At 46.3% G+C, this 25,726-nt stretch overlaps 2 protein-coding genes across 4 annotated transcripts in view; both read left to right on the forward strand.

Moving 5' to 3' along the window:
- Nucleotides 1–8,578: 8,578 nt before the first annotated feature.
- Nucleotides 8,579–25,395, forward strand: LOC132437703 (speedy protein E4-like). The gene is made up of 8 exons (XM_060031025.1): nt 8,579–8,687; nt 9,208–9,420; nt 9,648–9,706; nt 10,193–10,278; nt 11,816–11,984; nt 12,145–12,249; nt 14,088–14,151; nt 25,259–25,395. Exons 1-8 carry the CDS (start codon nt 8,579–8,581, stop codon nt 25,393–25,395), a joined length of 942 nt encoding a protein of 313 aa, XP_059887008.1.
- Nucleotides 25,199–25,726, forward strand: part of RBAK (RB associated KRAB zinc finger) — a 29,866-nt gene continuing 29,338 nt past the window's right edge. For all 3 annotated transcript variants that reach the window (XM_060032488.1, XM_060032489.1, XM_060032487.1), the window contains exon 1: nt 25,199–25,670. The gene's annotated coding sequence lies outside the window, so the exon portion shown is untranslated. The remainder of the gene's footprint in view (nt 25,671–25,726) is intronic.

Genomic DNA, 25,726 nt, shown 5'->3' on the forward strand with positions numbered 1-25,726 from the left:
CGGGCTCCGCAGCTCGACCTCGGGGGTCCCACTTCCAGCCTCCGCCCGGCCTGCGCGAACCCTCCCCCGAACAACTCGCTCGCGCTAGCTGCCGGCCGGGCCGGACGGCGCCCAGCCCCGCAGGCCCCGAAATGCTCGCCCACAAGAGGCCAAGTCGAGGGAACCACGACCAGCAGACACCACGTCACACACAGGAAGCGACGGCGGCAAGGCGACGATGCGTTGCGCCAACACGCACAAACCGTGAGGCGCACCTGCGCAGGAGGACGCCGGAAGTCCGCCTGCCAAAGCCCGACCGCAGAGCGGAACAAGTGCCAGGACTCTATTTCCCAGAAGTCTCCGCGCCGTCCAGTTAGTGAGCGACTTAAATGTCTTCAAGTCATCTGGCCGTGAAGAGCTGCTGGGCTGCGACGGTGGGCCGTCTGGACCAGGGACTCAATTGCCCATTTGTCTTCACTCCTGTTAGGGATCAAGGAAAGCTGTGGCCTCAAGCGGGGGCTGTGTGATGGCCTCCAGGGTCCCTGGTCCTTTCCCTGCCCTGAGACATTTCGGGTTACATCTGACATTCCCCCACCGCCAGGAGAGGGGAAGGAGTGTATCACGTTCGCTTAAGTGAAACGCTACAACTTTCCTTCAAATCCTAGGATACAATAAATGCCCAGCCATGATACAAACTAATATTACCCACGGAAAGAAAAGAAAATAGGAATTGTAGCTGTTTACACAGCCAACACGATAAAAACTGTACGAAGATCAGATACCAGGGATCTTACCTCTTAAAGAGGATACCGTTTATGTGAGGTAAAAATATCATTTTTCAAAAATGGAATCATAAGGGTAATGATTTATCACTATTTGGGGGGTGAAATACTATAACTGTGTTTTTGGCCAACTGTTCCTTAAAAGCTGCTAGGGGAAAAGTTAAAAATAAAATCTCCAGGGACTTCCCTGGCGATACAGTGGTTAAGACTCCTAGGTTCCACTGCAGGGGGTACGCGTTTGATTCCTGGTTGGGGAACTAAGATCCCGCATGCTGCGCAGTGCAGTCCCATTAATTAAGTAAGTAATTAACAAACAAAATAAAAGAAAAATCTCCCGCCAACCGAGAAAATCCTCTCCACAAATGCAGACGTAAAGAAAACGGTTTTACTGTTGAATAACCATTAAACCAGACTGTTGTGCACCACAGGCGAAGCACTAATGTTTGTGCAAATGAAATCAACCTCACCTTTTTTTTTTTTATAGCTCAGCAGATGAAATCTGTTGCATACATGTTCTCAAGATAAACGGGAACTTGTCTCATGTGAAAAGACTTGACACCACCATAAAAATGGCATACATTCTTTCAGAGTATATCCTAAATTCACCTGGTAATCTCGGTGGCTGTCCATGCTAGTTAATACCCTTTATCCAAAGGAGAAAGACAACTGCTCCTATCTCTAGGATAAGCAGGTACTTACAGCTCAGAGCAAAGTGACTAACACCTAGCCTAAACTCCCCCGGTGACAGAGATAAAGAAGATAGCTCTCAGGTTCTTAACAAAGACATTCCTGGGTTGTAATGCTGGCAAGAGACTGATTTAGCTTTTAAAAAGATTTAGATACTTACGAAAGGGACAGAGGAACTATTTCTATTACAAGCGTCTTGAGGAAATCCTCTAAAAACGGAAATAAGAAGTGATGATTGGTCCAAATGAATAAGCACATAACCCATTGCTGATTTCCCCAGCTGAGCTGCCACATTACATTAATCCTGCACAAAATGCGTGCTTCTCCAAAATTGCTCTTGGAAGTGGCTGCTTAGAGCCAGGAATGGTCTTTTCCGGTTCTTGCTGCTGTTGACTGTGGCCTCTGCCTGAAATCGCACCGATGAAATGCTGCCTGTGTGTGAATGACAGCGACCACGCCTGCTCTGAGCCTGAGCCTGGCAAACCTCCAGGGCGCATTTCTCGCCTTTTCCATTTTCAGCACGTAAAGACGTCAGCTACACGGAGTACCTTGCTTGGAAGCACCGTGGGTGGGCAGCGCGCCCATCAGCCCGCCACCAGGCCTCCAGTTCTCAGCTTACCCACGTGCACCGACCGGGTCTCAGCAGAACACTGGGGTGGCCTGTGAACCCCAGCTGCTGTGCCCACCTCAACACCTCACTCTATCCCTTCAGCCCAGGGACATGCTGGGCTCCCCAGCCCCCTGCCCTGTACTTTGCCCTGGACACTCTCTGGAAGTATTTCTATTACCAGTTGTCTTTAGAAAATGCTCTAAAAAAGGGAATAAGTACGGAGTCATCCCAATGAATAGGATGTCCAGCAGTGAGCTGATGTCCCTCACGACTCACCCCTCTCTCCAAAAGGCGGAAAACCGTCATTTCATACATTTCCCCCTTTTTAAAGCTGTTTTAAGCTAGGAGGGTAAACCTGGACCCTGCGACTGCACCTTGACCAGAAGCAGCAACGGCCACCTTTTAGTTTGGTTTCTTTAGGATCTCTTCATATATATGGATATTTACAAAACAAAGCTTTCTGCTTGTGTATCTGCATCTCTATTAACTACAGATATTTCCCCTATTTTGTCAGTTCTCTATTTTTACTGAAGTATAGTTGGTTTGCAAGGTTTCAGGTGTACAGCAAAGTGATTTGGTTACATGTATTTATGTAAGAATATATGTATTCTTTTTCAGCCTCTTTTCCATTATGGGTTATTACAAGGTATTGAACATAGTTCCCTGTGCTACACACTAGGTCATCACTGTTTATCTATTTTACATATACAACTGTGTATCTGTCAATCCCTGTTCTTTATCTTTTTAACTTTTTACTCTCACATTCTCTTACACACACTTAAAAAAGTAGGTTGTGTTCAAATCTTTCACTTCCACTTCATACTTTTCATGTGTTTTGACACTGTACTTGAAGAAGCCTTTCCCATCCTGCATTTCCTAAGTACTTATCTGTGTTTTCTCCTGTTTGTTTTTGCTCTCTTAACATAGCAATTTTATCACGATAACTGGCACCCATATTCAGAATTTGTAAAATCCTTTCCCTCTTAAAGTCTCTCAGCCATTTTTTTCAACACTAACTCATCTACCACAACCGGGAAACTCAACGTTTAAGAAGAAAACTCAGGTTTCTAATCTAACAGAAAAGGACAGGTTCTTCTTTGAAGTTCAGCGACACGTCTTAATTTGAAGGCAGGGGAGGGACTTCCCTGGTGTTCCAGTGGTAACGAATCCGCCTTCTAATGCAGGGGACGCGGGTTCGAAGCCTGGGAACCCTGGTCCGGGAGCTAATATCCCACACGCCACGGGGCAATTAGGACCGTGTGCCGCAACTAAGACACGACGCAGCCTAAGAGAAATAAATATTTTTTAAAAAATAAAAAAATAAAGGCAGGGGAAGCAGGAAAGCGACCGTCACATGTGAATTTCTTCTTTTTCAAAATACAGGTCGTAGCAGTTTGCTTGGGCTGCGTCACCAAGTACGACAAACTGGCGGGCTTAAGCAACACAAATGCACTGTCCGACATTTACGCAGGTTGGAAGTCTGAGATCAAGGTGTCAGCAGGCTCGGTCCCCTCTGAGGGCCGTACGGGAGGATGTGCTCCAGGCTTCCCGGTGGACAGGGCGGTTTCCGCACCAGCACATGCACTATGCATGTACCAGGTAGGTGCCTGGGCTGAACTCCGATCCCAGGGCTGCTTATCCACAGCAGCACCGGGCTGCTGGAGCGGTTGTCACGGACGCGCTGGCAGGAGGATTGGAGGCTGACACCGACGTCCGCTCAGCTGTGGACCCATGGCCTGGCCACAGCCCTGCCACAGGATGCCTGGGTGAAATCCAGGTCACGGTTCACCTCCCTCCTTCTTATTTCATTCAACGACGCCTTGAAGCCCCCCTACTGCACCGGCCTGGGTGGCACGTCCCACCCAGAGATTTCCAAATCTGAAGCACGTCAGTTGAGAAAGTTAAAGTTAGGCCCCAGCTCAGTGCTGTGGAAATAGATCTGTGAGGCTGGGTCCAGGCATCTGTGTTGTAATGTTTTCTCCACGTGACTCTCATGCCGAAAGGACTGTGTTGACAAAGCACTTGTGCTTCACTCTACTGATATTTCTGCACTAGAGCTACAGCCGTTGTTATATTAAACTGCATCCACAGGAGGAAAAGAGAGGAGGAGAGGTGATAGTTTTGCTTGTCTGCAAACACGCTGTTACTGAACCAAACTTGGGTCCACTCGCCCGCACGTACTAAAGCCAATCTACTGACACCGGGTCACGGTGAAGGAAAGTGCCGCGTTTATGGCAGGGTAACAAGCAAGGGGTCCAGGTATCTAGGGCTCAGAAGGCCCCCACTCCCCAATGGCTTTCAGGGAAAGGTGTTTACAGATGGGGTGAGGCTGTTGGTGGGAATGTACACTGGTGCCGCCACTATGGAGAACAGTGTGGAGGTTCCTCAAAACACTAAAGCTAGAGCTACCGTACGACCCAGCAATCACACTCCTGGGCACAGACCCAGAGAAAACCATAATTCAAGAAGACACATGCACCCCAATATGTATAGCAGTACTATTTACAATAGCCAAGACATGGGAGCAACTTAAACGTCCATCGACAGAGGAATGGATAAGGAAGACGTGGTACATACATGCGATGGAATACTACTCAGCCATAAAAAAGAATGAGATAATGCCATTTGCAGCAACATGGATGGACCTAGAGATTATCATACTAAGGGAAGGAAGTCAGACAGAGAAAGACAAATACCATATGATATCACTTCCATGTGGAATCTAAAACAATGATACCAATGAACTTCTTTACAAAACAGAAACAGACTCACAGACATAGAAAACAAACTTATGGTTACCAAAGGGGAAAGGTGGGGGAGAGGAATAGATCAGGAGGTTGGGACTAACGTACACACACAACTATATACAAAATAGGCAATCAACGAGGACCTCCTGTATAGCACAGGGACCTCTACTCAGTATTCTCTATTAACCTAGGGAGTCCCCTGCTGGCGCAGAGGTACGATTCTGGTCTTTCACGGTCGTGGCCCGGGTTCAATACCTGGTCAGGGAACTGAGATCCTACAAGCCACACAGCGTGACGAAAAAAACCACAAAATTTTGTAATAACCTAAATGGGAAAACAATCTGAAAAAGAAAAGATATCTGTGTACATATAACTGAATCACTTTGCTGTACACCGGAAACTAACACAACATTGTAAGTCAACTATAGTCCCAAAATAAAATTTAAAAAATGTTTAAAGTGAATTACAAAAGAGTGGGGTGAGGGAGGGGAGGTTGAGGGGTGTGTGGTCAGCTTGTGGACATTCTTCCGATTGGTTGGTGGTGACATAATTTGAGGTCAACATCATCAACCTTCTGGTTCCAGCTGCTCTGGGGTCTACGTGCTTGCGGGCAGCATGCAGTTCACTTCTTCCACCTGCTGGGGGCTTCAGTCTGCAAAACAGCTCCAAGGACGAGGCTCAGAACAGTATCTACAGTCCTTGAGGAAGAAGGAAAGGTCCTTGACTTTGTTTAACGGCTACACTAGTATTATTTGGTCGTTTTGGACTCTTTTCCTGTCTTTTTGCACTTTCTCCCTTCTCTGCTTAAATTGTCCCTTTCGAATTCAGGGAAGGCTAGGAGGCTAAAATTTTCTAAAGACAAGAAGCAGGCAGAAGACATGGGGAGAATCCGTCCCAGGAAGGCCCCACAAGGTCCTGCTCACTTACAACATCAGATTCGATCTGGGCTGTTTACGCCGTTTTTGGACAACATACCAACACATCTTAAGACGGGTCCCACCCGACTGTAGCACATTTGGACAAGGTGAGGTGGGGTGGGATTATGCAAATCCAGATCTGAAGACTAGATAAAGCAATCAGGGTATTTCACAGTATACAAGAGAAATTTTCACGGGGACAGAATACCAACCTTCTAAGATTTGAAAGCCTGTTAACCAACAGGGAGAGTGAACTTCTGTTCTGTTATACAAGGACCCAGTCAGCGGTGATGGCTGAAAGCACGATGAATGCAAATCTGAACTCATTTGCCTCCTAACGATGGAACGTCCACAGCAGAGGGACACAGGTCCTCAAGCAGCAGTGCTTTTCCCAGCAGTGCGGACCCTGAGGAGAGCCGGGCTGTGGCAGCTCTGGAGGACCTCAGACGCTCTTTGCATGGCCTCTGAGACCTAGAACATCTCAGAAAGTCCACGAGTGCAAACCAAAGAGACACTCAGTCCCTGCACCTTGGATGAACTGATCTGACTCTACGTATGCATTGCCTGGGCTAATTAGAAATATGTAAGTGATCCAAAGACAAACTAAAACTCTGGGCACATCCTGAACAACAGAGATACTTCTCATCAAAGTCCAAACAATAATTCAAAAGCAAGATTCAGAGCCAAAATGTAGAACCATCCAAGCGTTCATTGACAGATGAATGGATACAGAAAATGTAGTGTGTATATTCATACAACAGATATTATTCATCCACAAACAGGAAGGAAAGTTTCTAATTGATAGAAAGAGCATGTAGGTATTTTTCAATGATTGTTTGACATTTCTTTGTATAAACAGTGAAAATTTAACAATTCCACTTGTAAGAGGAAAGGTTAGTGTTTCTTTGTAGAAACAGTTAAGTCTCAGCAGTAGAGGCATAAGCACACACGTGCACACAGAGTAAACAGAAATACCGCCCCGCTACCTCCCCCCAATCTGATCCCCCGATGAGCCCTGCTGAGTCTCCCTCCAAATATATGAAACCTGTTGGCTTCTCTCCATCTTCTCAGACATCGTCTTCCTGCACTACCATGCCAAATTCCTAACCATATCTGGGTCTCCCGACTTCCACTCTTGCTGAATCCCCACCCCATCCATTTCTACAGCAGCCAACATCAATTGTTTCGCTTTCAGTGCAAACTGGATCACGACACCTCTCATTCACTGTTTTACTTATTTTTGGCTGCGTTTGGTCTTCTTTGCTGTGCGCAGGCTTTCTCTAGTTGCAGCGAGCGGAGGCTACTCTTCGCTGCGGTGCACGGGCTTCTCATTGCGGTGGCTTCTCTTTACGGCGGAACACGGGCTCTAGGCACACGGGCTCAGTAGTTGTGGCTCGCGGGCTGAGGAGTTATGGCTTGCGGGCTCAGTACTTGTGGCGAACGGGCTAAGGTGCTCCGCGGCATGTGGGATCTTCCCGGACCAGGGCTCGAACACGTGTCCTCTGCATCGGCAGGCGGATTCTTGACCACTGTGCCACCAGGGAAACTCAACAATGTGAATTCTTCATGTCACTCAACTGTACCCTTAAAATGGGCAAATTTCATGGAATGCAAATTTTATCACAATAAAAAAAGAGAGAAGGGAGGAGGGAGGGAGGGGGGGAGGGAGGCAGGGAGGGAGGGACGGAGGGAGGAAGGAAGGAAGGAAAAGCAAGACTCAGACCCCCAGGCGAGGTGTGGAAGCATGAGTTGGGAAGTTCAGAAGAAGCTTCTAGTGACACTGCATGATCCCGAGTTGGCTATTTTCTTCTCTGCATCTCGGCTACCGTGTACTTCCTCCCCTCATAGAAAAATAACCTGTCTTGAACTGGAGATTTTCCCATTTAGGCTTTTGTACATGTGACATTTTTATTCAGGTAGTGAAGTCTCTGGGACAACAGTGATACTACATTCTCAAAATTTTGATAAGTAGACGAGAACTTCTTAATTGGAATCGAGGGGCAGGCTTTGGACAATCCATGGACTTAGTGAAATCCAAAGGTGCCCTTTTTGTGTGAGTGTGTGTGTGTGTGTGTGTGTGTGTGTCTGTCTGTAGACACCCGTTGAAGGGTGCGTGAGCACGTGTAGTTCTGTATGATTTTAGCTTCTCAAAATGCCTCTTGGACTCAAAGGTGCCTGAGGGTAGCGGACGTGTGCTCCCCCACTACAGAATTCTGAACACAGTGCCAGTAAACACTGAGCAGAAGAGCTTTGCAAAATTCCATGTTTTAACATAACTTTTTAATCCAGTGAGTCAATGTACCTGGGATATTTTTTTACATACTTATCTCACTCTTATAAGGCTGAACCGTTGCTGCTTCCCCTAAGTCACCTTGTCCCTCTCCCCACTCTCCCACCAGCCCGTGGAAAAGGAATGGGAGGGAGGGGGAGAGTCCAGCAGGGAGAGGACAGCGCACCTGCTGGGTAGCGGTAAAGCGGGGTCTGGACACCTTGAGGGGGGTTTTGGAGGACGGGCAGAGGTTGGGTCAGTGGCAGGAGATACCATTTACCCCTGATCTCTGAGACAAGTGCACACATAGGTTTGACAGTTACTTGTGATTTCCTTCAAACTGCTTGCCAGGTTGGAATGACGGATGATGACATCAGAGGCTTCCGACCTTCCTGATTGGAAGGACCAGACTCCGTGGTGCTCGGCAACAGTAGTAGACAATAGCATCTCGCCAGAGCTTCTCTCCACTGCCAGTTGCCCCGCAGCTTGGAGAAGGGACGACCACTCGTGTTTAGCCCAAGTCCAGAACAAGAGTTGGGACAAAGCAGAGTCTAGGCTTCGAGGAAGGGAAGAGTTTGGGAGACATCATGGACAATCGTCCACCGAGTTCCCAGGCTGAGGATGAGACCTGCCAGCCCAGCTCCACAGGGTACCCCCTGGAGGTGACTGTCTATGAAGAAATCCCAGGACCGTCAGGTGAGGGAGCTGGCACGAGAAGGAATTGCAGAGGCTTGACCGGTAAGGAGGAATGGGTACAGAGGTCGGGAAAGAGCCCCTGCGAAAGGTGCCTATGAAAGAAAGGAGACATTTGGAAAGCCAGGGATTGAGGGAGGAGAGCACAGGAGCTGGGGACACGGAACACCTGGGGAGCAAGAAAGAGGGTTAGGAGACGAGATCCAAGGATGAGAGGAGGGAAGAGAGGAAACAAGGGGAGCGTTCTTTTTTTTTTTTTTCCTGGTGGGAGAAATAATCTACCATGAGAAAGAGTTTCGAGGACAGGAAGCTGGAAAAATGACAAAAGGAGTCAGGGGAGGGATCGGTAGATATGGACAGAGAAAGATGGAAGGATGACTTGGGGCAAGGTCAGCGGTCTGTGAGACTGGAAAGCACGGGGGTGCTTCAGGGGGGAGGCAGAGTCGGGGTGGGGTTGGGTGGTCACCAGTGGCTGAATTCCCAAGACGAGAGCGTCATACTGTAGTCTCTTCTCCTTCGTCAGCCCCCTGGGCCGGCTGCACCTCCCCGCCTCAGCGCCCCGGCGGTAAGAGGAAGAGGGCAGTGGCGTTCAGAGCGGAGGTGGACGGCGACCCGGCCGCTGAGGCCCAGGACACCTGGGTCGTGGAGTGGCTGATTGGGCTCAAGATGAAGCTGAAGCGACAGCGGGTGTCTTCAGTGCTGCCTGAGCACCACGAGGTCTTCAACAGGATGCTCGGTAACGATGAAGGGGCATCACTCCCTGTCACTCGGCCCCCCTAGAAGGGGAGTCACCCCCTTTCCTCCCACAGTGAATGGTCTTCAATCCCCTCTTCCCGTCAGCTTCACCCTGGGCCACAACTTGGCATTTCCCCGGGGGGGGGGGGGCGCGGTTCTCCCTCTTGGCTCTGCAAGGCTCCCACGACAGCCCTGTTCCCACTGGCAACATCTGCCCTCTTTTCACAGAGGATCCCGTCGTTAAGAAATTCCTTGCCTGGGACAAAAGGCTGGAAGTATCTGACAAGGTAAACCACCCGCTGAGATGGATTCCAGCTCCAGCGCCTGTCCTGGGTGGGCGCACGGGGTGCTTTCTACACCCACGTTTCCACTCCCCTCCCAACCTGATGCCTTGTCAACACTTCCCTCCAGGGGCCTCGAGGTCCCCTCTGGGATCTGAGCCCCACGTGTGCCCCTTTGGTGGCTGCTGCCGAAGTCCCCTCTCCTCTCAGCTCCTGGGGACTCGCCTCGGCTCTGGTTCAGCAAACACAATCCAGTGCCAGTGGCCCTAAGTCCACGCCCTCAAACCCACAGCTTCCCATCCTTGGAGCGTCGCCAACTCTGACCTTCTGGCCTTTCCCCTTCCCCCAAATAATCAGGCTCACCCAACACGGGGGGTCTCCTCTCCAAGTGGCACCATCCATTCCTCGTCCCCTGCTCCCTTCTCCCTTCCACTCTTTCTCCTCTTCCAGGAGGTGACCTCTCTCCTACGTTCTTTTCCCTCTTTCCATCAGTATCTCCTGTCGATGGTGATAGCTTATTTTAGCCGGGCCGGGCTCTTCTCCTGGCAATTCCAGAGAATCCATTTCTTCATAGCTCTGTGAGTACCTTGCTCCATCCCCGCCATCAATATTCAACACCCTGGGAGGGCGGAGAGAGAGACAGGGGGCTCTGACCTTTCATCTATTTTTTTAAACCCCTTTGTACTGTTTACTCTGGTGTGAAAATGACAGGATTACGGTACAGTGGTTTCTTTTTCAAACAAAGTTATGTTTTTTATACCATTCGTTGTCAAAACAAACTACCCTAATGTCAATCAAAACACTGAACAAAACAAAGCAAAACACAAAACCTTCCTAAGAGGAGAGGAAGAAAGAACTGACACCATCCTGCCCCCGAGTAAACAGACTTGAGGCGTTTCCGGTTCTGATTTTCCAGTCTCGGGTCTTCCCACATCAGCACCAAGTGTGATTATCTTCCGTTTCTGCGTCCCACGACAAATGCCACAATCGGGGGGCCCTTATCACATAGCGCGGATCTGGTGTAAAATGCTCCCCACTGACGTTTCTTCCAAGTCTCCCAAGCCAGTCAGCTCTATTTGCCTGAATATCTCCCAAAACACAGGTCTGACCGCTGCACACAACTTCATTGGCTAATGCCGTGCCAAATCAAGGCCAGAGTTCTCGGCTGGAATTCAACTCTCTCTGCAATCTCCATCACACCGTCCTGACACTTTATTCCTGTGTTCCACCGTTCCTTCCAAATACCCTGCCCTCTAAGTTTCTATTGGGCTTTCTGTCCAGGTATCTTTCCCACACATTTATCTGAAGAAAATGACCCTATCCTTAAAGTGGGTTCAAACACCAAACCTTCACGATGCCTCATCTCCCTAACTTCTGCATCCCGGAGGCACTTGAGTTAAAATCGTATTATAATGTGATGCTTTGCATTATAGTCATTTCTGATCTCCCCCCTTCCCCTTCCCCAGTCCCATTAGACTGGACACAATGTGGAAGGCAGGTCTTGTCAAAATGTCAATGCATTCCCAAAACGCTCAGCACAATTCTTTTCATTTTGCAAATGTTCCTTACTGTGAGTCTTCGAGGTAATCAGTATTGCATTTGGCTCTGAGATTAAATGTTCATTCATTCATTCATTCACTCATCTAATGAAACCTTATAACGTACACCCTACATGCCGCGGAATATGAGGTGATGGGAACAGAGATTCACAAAAGGCTGTTGAATTCATGCATCAATATGAACCAAGCCCTAAATGTGTCATTTGGTAGGAGAGGGATGAATGCAGAATCAGATCAGATCAGCTCCTGCCCTCAGGAACTGTACCTGTACCTACAACATAGGGAGAGAGGTGTGTCCACATAAAACAAGTTGAAGGGAACAGGGGGTTGGATTTTGTCCTCATCCTCAAGGTGTGAGAGGCACCCTTCCGAAGGTCCTGCCTGGCAGTGCCTCCTTGATGACTGGGCAGCTCTCGGTGACGGTGACGGTGACGGTGACGCTGGGCAGGGCTTGGTGGGTCGTGTGAGGATGTTCAGCCTGCCTCTTTCCTGGGAAGCTGATCTCAAGCGGAGGCCCTTCCTGTCCTGATGACAGCGACCTGATGTCTTTCCCCAGCTATGTGGCCAGCGACATGGAAGAGGACAACCAGGCCCCCAAACAGGCCATCTTTTCGTTCCTCTATGGAAAGAACCGCTCCCAGCGTCCCTTGTTCCACAAACTGCGTTCCCAGTTCATCCGTTCCATGGGCTGGAAGACGAGGGTCACTCGGGAAGAGTGCGAGCAGGTGGGTGGGCTGTGGCGGTCTCGGGGAGGGGTGGGGCCGGAGAGGAGAGGGGGATCACGGGGAACTCGGTTTGGGACTTGGGGATGGACGAGAAAGAACCGGAGGCCGGGCAACGGGAGGCAGCGGCATCCTCATTGCCAGGGGATGTTTTTCTTTCCAGATCCAGGCTTTTGATCCAGAGCTCTGGGTGTGGGGAAGAGATCGCACCCTCTTGCCCCAGGGGCCCCAGGAGCACGCAGGCCTCAAGTCATCGGCCTGCGCAAAGGTAGGTCTGCGTGCGTGCGCAAAGGTGAGGGCGGAATGACGTGTTGTCTACTGAGGAAATCGAGGGATCCCACTGCTGGACCCACATCACCTCTCACGCTGTGAAGGGGGCCAGCCGGGCACACAGCCACACGCCGACTCAGCGCCCAGCCACGGACTGACAGCCACACACAGACACCAGCACCGTGGGGCCCGTGGGCGCCAGACCTCGGGGAAACCAGTTTGTCCCAGACGCATGGGTCTCACTGAAGTCATTTCACCCAAAGCAACTGGGTCCAAATGACAGCTTTGATGAGATGGTGATTTTCTTCCATATACTGTGTTTCCAATTTCTCTTTTTCATTCATTTTTGGCCTTACATCCCTCAGGGATGTGGGTTCTAGCATTTACCTACAACAAAGTAAATGTCTACAAACAGGATATTACATACAACAGCCCACACGTTCAATAAGAGAAGATGAATTAGGACTGGCTTTATTTTCATCCAAATTTACTTTCAAATTGCTTATGGCCAGATGACCTGGGACTCTTTATTTCCCCTGACTCGCCACTTCTGGACCAATGATTCCTCTTGGACAATTCACCTTTTCCCCCTCAAGTTGACGGTCAAGGGGGTTTATCACAACGAGTGAAAGTTAAGGAATGCCATCTTCAGCATGGCTTATACCAATTGACACATTAGAGTTCTAGATGTGCGCAGAGGACTGAGCAAACATTTGGTTTAAATCTTGCAAACTAGCTGTCTTAGTCCATTCGACCTGCCCTACCTACTACAGACCGCGTGGCTCATAAACAACCCACCACAGTCTCTTCTACAAGGCCAATCATCTCATTCATGAGGGCTCTACCCCATGACCTAATAACCTCCCAAAGACCCCACCTCCTAATACCAGCACCTTAGCGGTTAAGATTTTAAGATTTCAACATAAGAATTTTGGGGGACACAAACATTCAGCCCGTAACACTAACCAAGTTTAGGACTGAGTATTATTTAACAATTAGGATCCAGGGACTTCCCTGGTGGCAGAGTGGTTAAGAATCCGCCTGCCAACGCAGGGCACACGGGTTCGAGCCCTGGTCCGGGAAGACCCCACATGCCGCGGAGCAACTAAGCCCGTGCGCCACAACTACTGCACCTGAGCTCTAGAGCCCACGAGCCACAACTACTGAGCCTGCATTCTAGAGCCCGCAAGCCACAACTACTCAGCCTGTGCGCCTAGAGCCCATGCTCCGCAACAAGAGAAGCCAACATCATGAGAAGCAACGGAGAGTACTCCTCGCTCACCACAACTAGAGAGAGCCCACGTGCAGCAACCAAGACCCAATGCAGCCAAAAATAAAATAAAGGAAATAAGTAAATAAATGAAAAATTAATAATAAAATAGACATTAGGATGCAGGGTTAGCGTCAGGGTTAGGGATCCGGCATCAGGTCTCCTGGTCCACGATGCTGACTTGTCAGTCATGTCTATAGTGTGGTGCCAAGTTCAGAACTGAAGTGGTGCCAGAGGACCAAGGTGAGTTGAGACTAAAGCAGCATTTCTCCAAATGCCAGCTCCCTGCGCACAATCACCTGGGGTCTTCGCTATAAAGCAGATTACTGGGCCTGACCTTAGGTGTATTCAGTAGTTTTTGGAGTCAGGGTCACCAGAGTCCAAGAATCACACTTGAAAACAGTGAGTGGCTCAGGACTGGGGTTCAGAATGGAGAATTTGAGATAAAACTGCAATCATAAAGGAGTCTCAGTTCTGCTTAGAATTGACTAAGCATGTGAAAACCTTTATAGCTGCACAGTTGCCACTTTGCAATCTGACATCCTCGCTCTTTCTCTTACTTCCAGATCACAGAGCCCAGGAGAGATGAGGATGTTCAACACGAGGGCACTCCAGACAGTGATGACAGCTGTGAGGAAGGAAGGGAGAAAGCCTCTTGTGCAGAGAATCGCAAAGAACCCAGCACCTTCTAGAACGAGCTGAGAAGAGTCTTCATATCATACTCCTAGGAGCGGGGCATGCTTCTAGGAGTCTGTGGCAGGACGATAAGAAAATAGGGTTTTCTCAGATGCCATCCTTTTGGAAGTCACCACCCCAATTTTCAGATCATTTCATTCAAATCTCCCCTGAGGTCCCATTGGAGGTCCCATTTTTTATACACTTGTTTGCCCCGGTCTAGAAGCATTTGAAGGTGGAGTGTAGGGGCTCAGAATAGGAGAGAAAAAGTTTAAAATATATAATGAGAGCCATACGGTCGTGACTGATGACTTAACTTTCACAGGCTTATTTTGAAAATGTCACCTATCAAATTATTGTATTTTTATATTTATATATTTATTTTAAATAGTTTTAAATATTTATTTTGAAATAGTCTTCATTTTGAAACACCTTGTTCCTACAAACTTTTCTGATGAGTATTACAGCTGTTGTATATTTACACATATATACAATTTTACTCACATTTTCAAGAGAGATTTTTATTTGTATCTATTACATAATATAATTTTATATATTACATAATATTCCCATTCTACTTACAGCTAGGTGGGTATTTCCTCCCACATCTTGTAAGCATAAATTTTATTTTTTTAGTTCTCATTATTGAATTGTGGGAATTCAGTCGTAATTTTTTAACTTGTGTCAACACGTTTGTACGTTATTTTAGATTATTAAAGAGCACCGTGCAATGCAGCTTTTGGGAAAATACAATAAAGATGAAAGTCTTCCCACAGTCATGACGTGTGTGGTCATTACCAGTCGGCTTCGCCTCTTTGCTGTCCAACGAGGTGTTGCTTAATGGTGTTGTGATTATCCAACCACATTTCTTAACTCTGAAAAATAATCCTGAATTATTTTTCATGCAGAGAAAACTACAGAAGATGAGGCACATCTTGCATCATTCAGGACTCCAATACTGAGAGACAAGTGTTGGGTATAAGGAAAGATAGCTTTATTGAGGAAGCTGGCAGTCCAGGGGAGATGGTGGGCTCATGTCCCGAAGAACCAACTCTCCCCTCCTGAGGTTTTGCTTGAGGACTATACAGGGACAAGAGAAAGGGGCTACATGTTGAAGAGAGGGTTACAGGGTGCGTGATCAGCTCACGGACATGCTTCTGATTGGTTGGTGGTGAGGTCACGGGGACTCAACATCATCAGCCTTCTGGTTCCAACTGGTCTGGGGTCTACGTGCTTGTGGGCAGCATGCAGTTAACTTCTTCCACCTGCTGGGGGTTTCAGTCTCTGCCAAGCAGTTCCAAGGACATGGCTCAGAATATTACCCGATAGCCCTTGAGGAGGAACTAAAGGTCCCTGACTGTGTTGAACGGCTAAAGTATAATTATTTTGTCTTTGCTGTTTTTCTGGCCACGCCACGCAGCTTGCAGGATCTTACTTCTCTCACCAGGGATCAAAAACAGGCCTCTAGTAGTGGAAACGCAGAGTCCTAACCCCTGAAATGCCAGGGAATTCCTGACAGTACAGTTAAAAAAAAACAAAAAAAAAAAAACAGACCAAAAGGAACACAGTTTTAAGGAAGCTTAACTTCCTCAGAAATGCAGAATTTTTGTTGTGCATTTATTTTCTTTTTTTTTAATACATTTTTCAATTTATTTATTTATTTTTGTCTGCGTTGGGTCTTTGTTGTTGCACGTGGGCTTTCTCTAGTTGGCGTGATCGGGGACGACTCTTCATTGTGGTACATCAGCTTCTCAATACGGTGGCTTCTCTTGTTGCGGAGCATGGGTTCTAGGCACGTGGATTCCAGTAGTTGTGGCTCGCGGCCTCTAGAGGTTTCTTTATTTTCTATTTTTTGCAAGTATTCATCAAATGTTTATGGCTTGAAGGAATGACAAATAATTTCTTCCAACAATCTTCACACTGCTTAAACTATGACAATATTTAGCGTCTCAAATTTCGTATGACCTTACTCTCTCCGTGCTCTAGTTTCTAAAAGCATGTGGGATCTTCCCAGACCAGGGCTCGAACCCGTGTGCCCTGCACTGGCAGGCGGATTCTTAACCACTGCACCGCCAGGGAAGTCCCTGTGCATTTATTTTCAAAACATAATAAGGCCGGATGAATTCAGAACTAGGGGCAGAAAGCTCTTCCAGTAAGACACAGAAGCTCTGTTGTTTAGGCAGTTTTAGAGAACAACTTTCCAACCACTTATTAAAGAGACCAACACTCCACTAGAAACAGTTACCATTTTACAGAGAGAAAACCAAACTCCAGCTCTGCATCAATATAATATTTGATACTCAGAGAACCAGAAGCTCTTTTCTGAAAACCTCTGGAATAAACATCAAAACTGAGCCACCTTCAGCTCAGACAAATGAAATTCCCTTTCCACCCATCTCCTGCAACTTTCTATATTCACTGAGGTTGTGTCCTTCACTATCCTCTTTCTGGTGCTGGAACAATCAGTCATTTCACTTTAGGACCAAACTATTTTTGTTCCTGTTAATAAACAAAACTACATCTCATTATCTTGCATACAAAGTTGTACCTCTCGGGTGCTGGAACCAAGCAGGACCCTGCAGGGCCCTTCTATGTCCCCTGCCTCTTGTTTGTAAAACAGCTGCAGTCTCCCAGGCCTCCCCTGAGTCACAAAAGAACAGGTTCAAGCAGTTAATGATTAGGACAACAGCACTCACAGAATCTCTGGTTCCCCCCGAAGGACATAAGTAACAGTGTCAGAGACACACTCCTAACTTGTTTTGCAGATACTAAAACCACTCCAAGAGGAGAAAGCTAACTGAATGATCACCAGACTGGAGCTATGACGTCAGCTGCTCCACCTTGAGCAGACCTGAACCAATGGCTTACACAATTCCAGGAACTGGCCTCAAGGAAATGGGAACAAACCAACACTGGAGTTGAAGATTAACTGTGTCTGAAACAATCAACATGACACCGACCACACCACTGCAGGACCAATTTCAAGATGATGGTCAGAGCTGACTGTGCTACTCTGCACGTAGCCCCCACCGACACAGCCCAGAGACTTCCCGTCTTTTCCCTATCAACCCCTTTTCCCTCTAATTGGCAACTGGGAGATGGTTTTGGGGACACTAGTCCGCCATCTTCCCAGGTTGCCAGCTTCCTGAATAAAGCATCTTTCTTCTTCCACCACCCTTGTCTCTGGAACACTGACTTCTGAGCGATGAGCAGCTGAACCTGAGTTCTCTTACAGCCGATAACATTACTATTGGTCAAGTCTCATTCATATTATATTAATGATAACTTTGAACCAAAGTTACTTCCATTTCACAAAGAAAACTAGCAGTGAATAATTGACAACTGCCCATCACACATCAGCATTTTAGGCTAGGAGAGCTCATGAACACACATAGCACAACTTTACATAGCCACAAACATCCCTTACACGACTTCTCCAAGTGGTAGAGACACACACATTCATTAACACACCCACAGACACAGCCTCTAGGTAATAACCAAAAATATGCAGCAAGAGCATAGAACTTGAGATTATGCTTAGTAATCAATGTTTCGGATTTCTGTCTTGCTTAGAAATGACCTCGGTATCCAACGATTATCCAGTAAGTAACACAATTTAATATCAGTTCAAGGCTTTACGTAAACTAAAGATCTTGGAATTTATCGACAAGCTAACACAGTACAAAACACAGTTACTGTTGAAGGAAAGTTTGTCGGAATAATAAGTAAATGCGGTTAAACACAAATTTACATTTTTCATAACCTTAAATATTAAGTAGAAGTAACGTTACCTTATTTGATGGGCACACCTATATAAATTTAGGAAGAACACTCCCAAGTAGAATTTTTTTAAATGTATGCCTAATACCGATAATTAAGATAGGAATAAATATTTATTAAACCAAAAATATTAAACTAGCTTCATTTGTCAAAGATTTACCTAAATTATGTAAACTTGAAGTCTTTCAATTTCTGAGTTGATTTTTGGCTGCACACAGAGGCTTGCTGGATCTTAGTTCCCTGACCAGGGACGGAACCCGGATCCTGGCAGTGAAAGCACCGAGTCCTACCACTGGACGGCCAGGGAATTCCCTGACTTGATTTCTACAAGAATACTTTTCTAGCACATTTAACGTATGAGAAGTTCTCATTCCTTTCTCTCTGAGAATTTTAGGGATATATGATTTTTATAAGCACATTTGTATCTTTGTAGGCCAATCAGGACAGAAACCCTTCAATTTAAGAGACTCTACAATGTACTTTAATAGATCCAGAAGTAGGAAAACATTACATACTCACACTGTCAGAGGTAAAGACCTCCTGAATTACAGACACACAGACACAGAGAATGGAACTTCTACCTTCAGTTCTCAAGTCTTAGACATGAGTCAGGAATAAACACTCACCAGTCTAGATGTTAAAGAGCAGTTCTCCTCCCATTGGGCAAGAGATTCTCAATTGATTTGAGCTTGTCCAAGTAGACAAACAGAAAAGACTAAGAAAAGACTAACAAACCAGATCCTCTGTTGCCTCTCACTTAATCGAGATTAGTTCTGTAGAAACATAATCCCTTTGGAGAGGCCATCAAAAGTCTTCAAACGACAGAGCCAAACTCAGAATCCCTGCGGCTCCAAATGGGGAACCACTCAGCTGTAATCTGAAAACAACGCAGAAACACAAAAGTAATACAAGGGGAAACTAAAGAAACAGAAAGTGCTCCAAGTTCAATGGCAGCTTGGGTTCACCCCTGGGAGAGGAGAAAAGACGTACCTGGGCTTCACTGGCTAATGAAACACACCACTTGTTGCTGGGCTTTTACAGATTTATTTACGTGTAATTGATATACAAAATCCAGCCCATGTTTAATTTGTATAACTTGATGAGTCTGGAAATATGCACACACCTGTGATACCACCACCACCATCACGGTAATATACTCTTCACTTCCAAAACATTCCTTCTATCCCTTTGTGTGTGTGTATGTGTGTTAGAAAGACTTAACACAGCACCAGGTACATGAAAAGGTGCTCAACGTCACTAATCATCCAGGAAATGCAAATCAAAATCATAGTGAGATATTACCTCACATCTGTTAGAATGCCTACAATTTTTTTTAAAAGATAAGAATTTTCAAGGTTGTAGAGAAATCGTAACCCTTGCATATTATAGGCAGGAGTGTAACATCGTGCAGGCACTGTGGAAAACAGTATGGAGTTTTCTCAAAATCTTTTTTGTAAAATTTCCGTATGTTCCAGCAATCCCACTTCTTGGTATACAGGCCCAGCTCAGAGACACTGCAGCTTCGGTTCCAGAACACTGCAATGAAGCGAATACCGCCATAAAGCGAGTCACACGAATTCTTTGTTGTACCCGTGCATGAAAAACTTATGTTTACACTATACTGTAGTCTGTTAAGTGTGCGATAGCCTTGTGTCTAAAAAACAATATGCATACCTTTATTGAAATATACTTTAGGGAAGAGAAATATAGATCAGCATAACAGGATAGAAAGCCCAGAAATAAACCCACGCACATATGGTCACCTTATATTCGATAAAGGAGGCAAGAATATACAATGGAGAAAAGACAGCCTCTTCAATAAGTGGGGCTGGGAAAACTGGACAGCTACCTGTGAAAGAATGAAATGAGAACACTACCTAACACCATAACACAAAAATAAACTCAAAATGGATTAAAGACCTAAATGAAAGGCCAGACACTATCAAACTCTTAGAGGAAAACATAGGCAGAACACTCTATGACATCAATCACAGCAAGATCCTTTTTGACCCACCTCTTAGAGAAATAGAAATAAAAACAAAAATAAACAAATGGGACTTAATGAAACTTAAAAGCTTTTTCACAGCAAAGGAAACCATAAACAAGACAAAAAACCCAACCCTCAGAACAGGAGAAAATATTTGTAAATGAAGCGACTGACAAAGGATTAATCTCCAAAATATACAAGTGGCTCATGCAGCTCAATATCAAAAAAAGCAAACAACTCAATCCAAAAATGGGCACAAGACTGAAATAGACATTTCTCCAAAGAAGATATAAGATTGCCAACAAACACATGAAAGGATGCTCAACGACACTAATCATTAGAGAAAGGCAAATCAAAACTACAGTGAGGTATCACCTCACACCGCTCAGCATGGCCATCATCAAAAAATCTACAAACAATAAATGCTGGAGAGGGTGTGGAGAAAAGGGAACCCTCCTGCACTGTTGCTGGGAGTGTACATTGATACAGCCTCTATGGAGAACAGTGTGGAGGCTCCTCAAGAAACTAAAAATAGGCCTTGCCTGGTGGCGCAGTGGTTAAGAATACACCTGCTAATGCAGGGGACACGGGTTCGAGCCTGGTCCGGGAAGATCCCACATGCCGTGGCGCAACTAAGCCCGTGCGCCACAACCACTGAGCCCGTACACCACAACTACTGAGCCCACGTGCCACAACTACTGAAGCCCACATGTCTAGAACCCACGCTCTGCAACAAGAGAAGCCACCACAATGAGAAACCTGCGCACTGCAACAGAGTAGCGCCAGCTCTCTGCAACTAGAGAAAGCCTGCCCACAGCAACGAAGACTCAACACAGCCAAAAATAATAAATAAATAAATATAAATAAATTTATTTTTTAAAAACAACTAAAAATAGAAATACCATATGATCCAGCAATCCCACTCCTGGGCATATACGCTGAGAAAACCATAATTCAAAAAGAGACACGTACCACAATATTCACTGCAGCACTATTTATAATAGGCAGGACATGGAAGCAACTTAAGTTTCCACTGACCGGTGAATGGATAAAGAAGATGTGGCACATATATACAACGGAATATAACTCAGCCATAAAAAGAATGAAATTGAACTATTTGTAGTGAGGTGGATGGACCTAGAGTCTGTGAAACAGAGTGAAGTAACTCAGAAAGAAAAAAACAAATACCGTATGCTAACACATATTTATGGTACCTAAAGAAAAAATAAAAAAGTGGTTCTGATGAACCTAGTGGCAGGACAGGAATAAAGACGCAGAGAATGCACTTGAGGACACGGGGCGGGGCTGGGGGGGGCGCGGGGAAGGGTAAGCTGGGACAAAGTGGGAGAGTGGCATGGACATATATACACTACCAAATGTAAAACAGATAGCTAGTGGGAAGCAGCCGCATAGCACAGGGAGATCAGCTCGGTGCTTTGTGACCACCTAGAGGGGTGGGCTAGGGAGGGTGGGAGGGAGACGCGAGAGGGAGGAGATATGTGGATATATGTATACATATAGCTGATTCACTTTGTTATACAGCAGAAACTAACACAACATTGTAAAGCAAGTATACTCCAATAAAGATGTTAAAAAAAATACTTTAGGGACCTCCCTGGTGGTCCAGTGGTTAAGAATTAGCCTTCCAGGGCTTTCCTCGTGGCGCAGTAGTTGAGAGTCCGCCTGCCGATGCAGGGGACTCGGGTTCCTGCCACGGTCCGGGAGGATCCCACATGCCGGGGAGCGGCTGGGCCCGTGATCCATGGCCGCTGAGCGTGCGCGTCCCGAGCCTGTGCTCGGCGGCCGGAGAGGCCACAACAGTGAGTGGCCCGCGTGCCACAAAAGAAATAATAATAATAAAAAGAATTCGCCTTCCAATACAGAGGGTGCACCTTTGATCCCTGGTCAGGGAACTGAGATGCCACATGCTGTGCAGCACAGCCAAATAAATAAATAAATAAAAATACTTTATTGGTAAAAATCGCTAACCATCATCTGAGCCTTCGGTGAGTAGTAATCTTTTTGCTGATGGTAGGTTTGAAATAGTGTGAGAATTACTAACATATGACACAAAGACAAGAAGTGAGGAACTGCTGTTGGAAATACAGTGCCAATAGACTTGCTCAACAAAGAGTTGCCGCAAACCTTCAGTTTGTAAAAAACACAAGATCCGGGAAGCACAATAACTATAATATAATATAATGTAATATAATATAGCCTGTATATCCAAAGTAAATGAAATCAACATCTGGAAGAGATATATGCACCTCTATATTCATTACAGCATTATTCACAAGAGCCAAGATAGGAAAACAACGCAAATTTTATCAACAGACAAATGGATAAGGAAAATGTGGTATATACATATAACAGGATATTATTCACTTATTAGAAGGAAATCCTACCAGTTGTGACAACAGGAATATAACTGGAAGACATTATGGTAAGTGAAATAAGTCAGTCACAGAAGGACAAAATTGTGTGTTTCCACTTATATGAGGTATCTAAAAAAGTTAAACATAAATTGTCAGGGGTAGGGTAGGAGAGGATGGGAATTGTTCAATGGGTATAAAGTTACAGTTACACAAGATGAATATGTTCTAGAGAACTGCTGTATGACTAAGTGTCTATAGTTAACGAGACACACTATTCTTTTCTTTTCAATTAAAAAATTTTAATTCAAGTGTAACTGACTTACAACACTTTGTTAGTTCCAGGTGCATAATATCAATATTTCTATACATTAGAAAATGATCACCATGATAAGTCTAGTTATGGTCTAGTTACCATCCATCACCATGGTCTAGTTACCATCGGTCACCATACAAAGTTATTATAATGTTATTCACTGTATTGCCCATGCTGTATATTTCATTCCCATGACTCATTTATTTTGTAACTGGTCATCTGTTTCTCTTAATCTCCCTCACCTATTTCACTCATCCACCTACGCCCCTCTGGCAACCACCTGTTTGTTCTCCGTATCTATGAGTCTGTTTCTGTTTAGTTACATTAGTTCTTTTGCCTTGTTTTTTAGATTCCACACACATATGAGATCATACGGTATTTGTCTTTCTCTGTCTGACTTATTGCACTTAGCATAATACCCTCTAGCTCCATCCATGTTGCCACAAATGGCAAGATTTCATTATTTTTTTTAATTTTTAAAATTTATTTATTTTATTTTTGGTTGCGTTGGGTCTTTGTTGCTGTATGTGGCCTTTTCTCTAGGTGCGGCGAGCGGGGGCTTCACTTCACTGCGCTGCGTGGGCTTCTCATTGCAGTGGCTTCTCTTGTTGCAGAGCATGGGCTCTAGGTGAGCGAGCTTCAGTAGTTGTGGTATGCAGGCTCAGTAGTTGTGGCTCACAGGCTCTAGAGCGCAGGCTCAATAGTTGTGGCACACGGGCTTAGTTGCTCCGTGGCATGTGGGATCTTCCTGGACCAGGGCTTGAACCCATGTCCCCTGTACTGGCAGGTGGATTCTTAACCAGTGAAACCCCAGCGAAGCCCCTCACTCTTTTTTTTTTTTTTTTCGTGGCTAATAGTCCATTGTGGTGTGTATGTGTATATATATATATATATATATATATATATATATAAAACGCATCTTCTTTATCCATTCATCTATGGATGGACACATAGGTTGCTTCTATACACTGGCTATTATAAATAATGCTCAATGAACATAAGGGTGCATGTATCTTTTTGAACTAGTGTGTTTTTTTCTTCCAAAAAATACACAGAAGTGGAATTTCTGGATCCTTTTATAGTTTTACTTTAAAATTCTTGAGGAATGATGTGCACTACTCTTGACACAAAGTTTACCTGGTGCTGTTAGGTGAATCCATCCAGGATCTCTGTGAAGACCTCCCAAACTGTTAAAACATAAGGATAGGGACTTCCCTGGTGGTCCAGTGGTAAAGAATCCCCTTACAATGCAGGAGACCTGGGTTCAATCCCTGGTCAGGGAACTAAGATCCCACGTGCCGCAGGGTAACTAAGCCCGCGTGCCACAACTACTGAGCTTTCACACTTCAACTAGAGCCCGAGTGCCGCAAGTTAGAGCTCACGTGCCCTGGAGCCCGTGCACCACAACTAAAGAGAGAAAACCAGCCCGCCACAACTAGAGAGAAGCCCACGCACCACAAGTAGAGAGAAGCCCAAGCTCCACAACATAGAGCCCGCCTGCTGCAACTAAGACCTGACGCAGCCAAAGGTAAATAAAATAAATAATAAATCTTAAAAAGAAAATAAGGGTGAGATCATGACTCTTATACAGATATAAAAATGAGCACAGGCTAAGTATTTTATTTCATTCAAGAGGGAACCTGCAGCTGTTATAACCGGTTCAAAAGAGAATCTGAGAAACAGACACATTACAGATCAGGACTACTGAAATGAATATGTAAACAAAGAAATGAAGGTAAAATTGGATTCTTCCTGGGTAGGGGTTTGGCAAGTCAACTGAACTTCCTACCAAGTGGACAGAATTTCATGTTACCTACAACCTTCGAAGACGTGTAAAACAGCTCAAAGACAAAGAGAGGGCTGAAATCAACGCAGAGCGATGTCCTCCAATAATGCTTAGTTGGCCATTGAAACACACAATTTTTTTTCCACACACATAATCCTCTTCAGGAAGTAAAGGTATGGGTAATTTTCTTCTTTCAATTCTGTATTTTATGATTTTTTCTACAGTTTTCACGAATTAAAAGTGGTTTGGAAAGCCTATGTTTCTTTTTCCCTATGAGGGGGAGGAAGGTATCCTAGGCTAATACTCTATTATGTTAACGCTAAGTTCTATTCACTAATATTTTGATTAAATAGCTCACTATGATAGTAAGCTAACATGATAAACTCCTTTCCCTTATTTATCAGTTGTCTGTGGACACTTATTCTAAGACTTAAGCATTCAAGGTAAGGAAAAGATTAGCGCACCAGGACACAGGTAAGAGTCCTCGAGAAGCGGTGACATAACAGACGTTCCCTTAAAGTAAGGGGAAATTTGAGTCTCTGGTCCAGGCGGCCCAACTTCTCACCACAGCACCTCTTCACCGCCAGATGAGATGGAGATATTTAAGACGTTCCCTAACTTGACGGCGCGGAGACTTCTGGGAAATAGAGTTCTGGTATTTGTCTCGCTCTCCGGGGCGGGCCTTGGCAGGCGGACTTCCGGCGTCCTCCTGCGCTAGTGCGCCTCACCCTGTGTGCGTGTTCGCGCACGCGCACCGGCGCTGCGCCGCGCCGCTCTTGTTTCCTATCCGTGCCCAGGTCACCGCTTGCTTTCGTTCCCAGGCTGTGGCCTCCGGCGAGCGAGGATTCCGGGGCCTGAAGGGGTGGACGCCGTCTGGCCCGGCCGGCACCCAGAGGGCGCGGGCTGTGTGGGCGAGGGTTCGCGTGGGCTGGGCAGAGGCTGGAACGAGGACCCCTGAGCGCGAGCTCCGGAGCCCGCGGGCTGGGCCGGAGGGGCCCGCCGGGCGGCGGCGGCGGCGGCGGCGGCGCAGTGCCAGGCAGTCTGCAGCGCGCGGCACAGCGAGGTCCCGGGAGGGACGTGGGCCTGAAGGGAGCTTGTGCCGTAGGCCCAGAGCCGGCTTCTCTGGCCCAGTGGTCTCGGGAGGCGGAGCGATCCGTGAGAGGAGCGCGCCGGAGGAGCAGCCCCCGGACCGGAGCCTCGGGAGCCCGGGGCCGGTCAGCTAGTCTCGACGAGGTAGGTGTTGCGTCTGCGGGCCTGTAGGCGGTTGTGGACCCTGCGGCCGTTGGAGA

The sequence above is a fragment of the Delphinus delphis genome, chromosome 15 (assembly GCF_949987515.2).
Source record: "Delphinus delphis chromosome 15, mDelDel1.2, whole genome shotgun sequence".
Classification (NCBI taxonomy): domain Eukaryota; kingdom Metazoa; phylum Chordata; class Mammalia; order Artiodactyla; family Delphinidae; genus Delphinus; species Delphinus delphis.